Source organism: Salvia splendens, chromosome 7 (genome assembly GCF_004379255.2).
Source record: "Salvia splendens isolate huo1 chromosome 7, SspV2, whole genome shotgun sequence".
Taxonomy (NCBI): Eukaryota; Viridiplantae; Streptophyta; class Magnoliopsida; order Lamiales; family Lamiaceae; genus Salvia; species Salvia splendens.
The window spans coordinates 12609183-12614373 of record NC_056038.1 but is presented as its reverse complement, the minus strand read 5'-3'; the positions used below and the strand labels follow the sequence as shown (position 1 = coordinate 12614373).

At 42.1% G+C, this 5191-nt stretch overlaps 1 protein-coding gene across 1 annotated transcript; it reads right to left on the bottom strand.

The window, feature by feature from the left end:
* Nucleotides 1-2472: 2472 nt before the first annotated feature.
* Nucleotides 2473-3840, bottom strand: LOC121810420 (wall-associated receptor kinase-like 1). Its single transcript, XM_042211189.1, has 2 exons — nt 3702-3840; nt 2473-3128 (listed from the first exon to the last, which is right to left on the bottom strand). Exons 1-2 carry the CDS (start codon nt 3838-3840, stop codon nt 2473-2475), a joined length of 795 nt encoding a protein of 264 aa, XP_042067123.1.
* Between the last annotated feature and the right edge of the window lie 1351 nt (nt 3841-5191).

Below are 5191 nucleotides of genomic sequence, written 5' to 3'. Positions count from 1 at the left end.
CGAAGACTCAATCATTGAGAAAATGCGAGTACATTCGTAGAATATGCTTGGCGAAACAAATTCCATCAACAAGTAGTATTCGTCTGAAAGGTGGCCAGCAAGAACCAAAGCTGGAGAGACATTCGGGAAAAGAACGTGTGATAGCATCGCTACCCTCACCATCCCTACTACGAAAGGAGAAATCGAAAATCTTCTTTAAAGAGTAATCGCAAGAGAACGGATTTGGAGCCCTACAATATAGAGTAAGGACAGACGTTAACAATAAAATGTGAAGAAGTGTAGAGTTAGCAATGCCTGGAGAAAGAAGTCTACACATCCACATGCACTATTCTAGTATTCAAAGATAAACGCAAGTAGGACAAAATATGTGCAAAATCATGACAAAAAGGATCGCGGTGAGCACAAAAGTATCTTGAAAACTGTGAAAGTAGACCACCCCAGCTAAGCAAGAGATTCTGAGGTCAATCCGCTACCTCAATGGCTACAATTACGATCGATGCAAGCTTTAGAGCTCCATATCTGACGATAAAATCTAAGATAAGGAATGACTTCATCGGCCAGACGAAATAAGTTATTTAAATGAATGACTTGAATTAGTCATGTTATCTTAGTCACCATATAGAATGACGCTTAAGGGGTTTATTTTCTTCCTTTAATGAGCTCCCTTACTTTCTCTTGTACTTTAGTGATAAGTCCCTCCCCTTTTTGTGTCTAAATGCAGGTGGAAGCAACATGGGTTGCCAAAGCCACCCGCGAGACGGCTCGCTGCCTCGGCCCAGCGGCTGATCGGACCGGGGCTCGGTGTTGTGCGGTTTTTTTTTTGGCTCGGCAGGGGAGTCCAAAGTATAGCTTAGTAGTAACTTGTAGCTCTTAGCCTTTTTTGGATTTTTTTTGTAATAGAATACTATTCCATTTAGCAAAATTTCATCATTCGAAAGGTGTACGAACATTTTAGTTTGGGATGAAGAAATCTCCTCTCACCGGTTCCCATATTTCAATAACATACTTTTGCGTGTTTTAGCTTGTTTGATTATTCTCCTTAAAATTTGTTTTGCGAACTAATAATGCTAAGCGTCGACAACAAGGTAACAAGTCCCATTAAAACATACGACGTAAATATTGACGGGAAGGGATAGGAAAGGAAGTGGGTATTACAGATCATGAAGCTGGTCAGCATATTGGACACTCAGATTTTGTGGCACAATGGAGAGGCGGTGGAGCATGTTTTGGTCAAGTGGTCGGATAGGTCAGATTCGCCCTCGTGGGAGCCTCTATCAGAAGTTAAGCAACGGTTTCCGGACATTATCTTTGAGGACAAGGAGGTTACTATCCGGGGGGGAGTTGATACGAACCCACCAGCTCCATCAACAGAGAGTACTACCAGCCTACCCACGACACCGACACAGAACTCGAGAGATGATCAGGAGGAGCTATGCCAAGAAGATTTGGGGACATCGCATAGGGACGAAGGAATAATGACGAGGACATTGAGACCAAGGGAGAACATCAAGCCGCCCGCACGTTATGGTGATCTCGCGTCCAAAATAGACGCGAGAACGTTATTTAAATTTTAGTTAATTTCCTTTTATTAAGACTATTTAAATTTTAGTTAATTTCCTTTTATTAAGACTGTTTTTTTCCTTTTGTCGAGTCTCTGTTTTATTTTTATTGCAAACATCATTAAGTTGGGCTTTTCTACGCCCCATCGGGTTTTCTTTGTTGATTCTTTCCCGATGTCTAGGATTGGTCGAACCAACCATAGAGTCCTTGGTTATGTAAATAGGGCTATTCATTGATTTCGTTCTCAATTAATGAAGAAGTATTTGCCCACAATTCTTGTGTGAAACAAAAATAAACTTATTTTGTTGCCAACGGAACTTCAGCGCCAGCCGTCTTGTTAGCTGCCGACCCTTCCCGGGCACCGGTTTGCTTGTTTCTACAAACAGGGGACATATATTCGACATTAATTAAAGAGCGTTCTTAACATTGATAAACTCCTTCAACACAACATATGAAGCTGAAATCTTGCAATAGAGTTGTATTACTCCCTTCGTCCCCAATTAATTGTCACTCTTTGACCGGGCACCAGTTTTAAGAAATGTAAGAAATGAAAAAGTTAGTGGAATGTGACTCACTTTTTTATATTGGTTTTATAATAAAATGTGAGTGGAGTGAGATAGTGGAACTTGAGACCTATTTACCATTTATGGTAAAAATGAAGTGTGATAATTAGACATAATTTGTTGATCACTTAAGGCGATCTTTATGCATTGAATCGTAGTACTAAATAAAATTGTGACACATAGATGGGTATTTATTATGCATGTCAAAAACAGAGAGACACGTCACTAAAATAGTGATATTTAAGGAGGTAGATAATTTTGTAGCACGTAAAAGTGTAATTATATTTGTAATATGTGAAAGTTTGGTTGTAACTAAAGGTATTACATGAGCAATAAAAAAGGCATAAGTTCAAAATTTTGTAGACATTAGAGGATGTGCATCTGATGTCGAGGCGACACTGTCACCACTTGTCCCAGTGTAATCAATGTTTGGAACCAAAACTGACTTCGCTTCATACATGTTTGCTTCTTCAATTGCATGTGTAACATTTGCAGAGAGTTGAGACACAGACAAACTTTCCAATTCTCTTGCTACTTCCTTCATGTTTGGCCTCATTCTCCCTGTGATGTTCAAGCACCTTTTTGCAAGCCTTGCAAATTCAATCACCTCTTCTATCTTAGCTTGCTTGGAAACTTGGGTATCTATTATGGCATCAAGATTGTTTGCTTCCATACATGCAAGAAATCGTGTTGATAGATTTCTTTCTTGTGATACATCTAACGATATGGCCCGTTGTCCTGTTAGAAGCTCGACAAGAATTACTCCAAAGCTATAAACGTCGCCCTTGTCTGTATATTGGCTCGTCTGGAAATACTCTGGGTCTAAATATCCGAATGTACCTTTCACCAGCGTGGTCAGGTGAGTTTGGTCTACTGCAACAAATTTGGATGTTCCGAAATCCGACACTTTAACAACGTACTTTTCATCCATAAGGATGTTGGTGGACTTGATGTCTCTGTGATAGATGGGGACAGATGATGCAAAATGTAAGTAAGCCACTGCACCTGTGTTAAGGAATGAATTCCTTAACGTCGATTTCCAAGCAGTTCAAGAAACGAGCTGTCGTCTTTCGTCGAGCGCCCGGTGTCGGGTCGTGACTTAGACGGCAGAATGGGGCAGCCGGTGCGCGAGAATTCTCGTCGACAGCTTAGGGATAAGTTTCTTGATGCAAAAGCTATTGAGCCAAAGTATGTTTTTATTTCATAGATAGATCGTTTGATGACAAAAGGCTCTATTTATACTAAAACCCTAGGGTTGGTTCGACCTAATCCTAATACGTTCGGGAAAGAACCAACTAAGAAAACCCGAACTCAAAATAGAAAAAAAAACAATAACAAAATAATCCTAAAATAGAATAAACAAAAATATAAAATAAGATAAATAAAATCAAAAGACTCCTATGCGTCCTAGACTTAAGCCGTGTACTTCCTCGGCGGTTTGAGTCGATCCCGCGGCCTCAAGGTTCTCGTCTCCGCTGCGTCTTCCGTCCCCCTTTGCTGCTGCGACGGTGTCTCCGCAACAGCTCTTGGTTCCTCATCGATGGCTGGGTCGTCTGCTGCATGGGCAGTCGTATCAACCTGCTATATCGGCCGCAATTTTTATGCGCATGTTCCATGAGATTGGAAGTTGTGATTGATGAATGAGATCAAAAAGTGTCCCATTAGGCACATACTCGTATACGAGGAGAGGAACCTCAAACGCCAAGCAACAATGCATTTGTACGATGCATATTCACGGACATAGGAAGTATATTATTTGTACGATGCATTTTTTTGACAAGCATAATAATGCTACTAGGTATATGAAGTGTGTAGGTGGATTCTATAAGTCTTTTTAAGTTTAATAGGAAAGTTGAGATAAGACAAAATATGATAAGAACACATATATTAGGTTAGATAACTCTCTTATATGTTATGGAGTTATCTACTCTGTAAATGGATCCTAATTATTTGTCAATTGCTACGAAAAATTGAGTTTACGAACAGTTTAGGCCCGATGTTCTAAATTTTCATTTGCATTTAAATTCAATACATTATGTCATGTGTTTGAACATCGTTAACTCTTTACCTACGTGGGTCAAAAACATGAAACCATGATGAATTTTTTTTAACCAATATAAAATATTGATAAAACCTTTTGTATTGATATGAAACAATGATGCAATATTTTGTATTCCAGAAGACTTACGTGAAAGACGTCATGGATGCGGCTCCCTTCCGGAAGGCGCAGGCGGTACGCCACTGGCCCTATCCGTTCCAAGACCTCAAACGGCCCATAGTAACGTCTTGCCAATTTAGCCGACAGCGGCCTGGCCACCGAGTGTTGGCGATAGGGCTGAAGTTTCAACCACACTAAATCACCCACCTCGAACTCCACATGTCGCCGGTGCTTATTGGCGGAATCCCGCATTCTCTGTTGGGCGCGGGCGAGATTATCACGTAGCTCACGAAGGAGGGTCCCACGTTGTCTAATCAATTCTGCCACCTTCGGGGGAGTCTTTGCTGACGGCGGTGATGCCACTAAGAGTGGGGGATCGCGGCCATACAGTGCTTTGAAGGGTGAAGTCCCCAACGCGGCGTGGTGGCAAACAGTTAAGGGATAACTCGGCCCACGGAAGCAGATTGCACCATGTCGAAGGCCGATCAGCCGCAAACGCTCGCAGATATTGCTCCAAACCACGGTTCCGTACCTCCGTTTGACCATCTGACTGGGGGTGGTAGGCCGTGGAAAAATGGAGTTTGGTGCCGCTGAGGCGCAACATTTCTTCCCATGTCGCGTTCAGAAAAACCGAGTCTCTATCCGAGACCAGCGTCTTCGGAAAGCCATGATGTCTGACCACCGTGTTGACAAATAAATGGGCCACCCGTAGCGCATCAAACTTGGTAGGCAAAGGGGCAAAGTGCGCATATTTGGACAGGCGATCTACTACTACCATGATTGATGTGTAACCTCTAGAGGATGGAAGGCCCGTAATGAAATCCATGGACACGTCTTCCCATACTTGCGAGGGAATCGGTAGGGGCTGCAAGAGTCCGGCCGGTTTTTGAGTGGAGTATTTTGTCGATTG

Coding starts and splice junctions, on each gene's coding strand:
- LOC121810420 (XM_042211189.1), bottom strand. CDS start 3,840: ATGCATTGTTGCTTGGCGTTTGAGGTTCCTCTCCTCGTATACGAGTAT. Junction 3,129..3,701: donor AATTGCGGCCGATATAGCAG/GTTGATACGACT, acceptor TCCTTAACACAG/GTGCAGTGGCTTACTTACAT.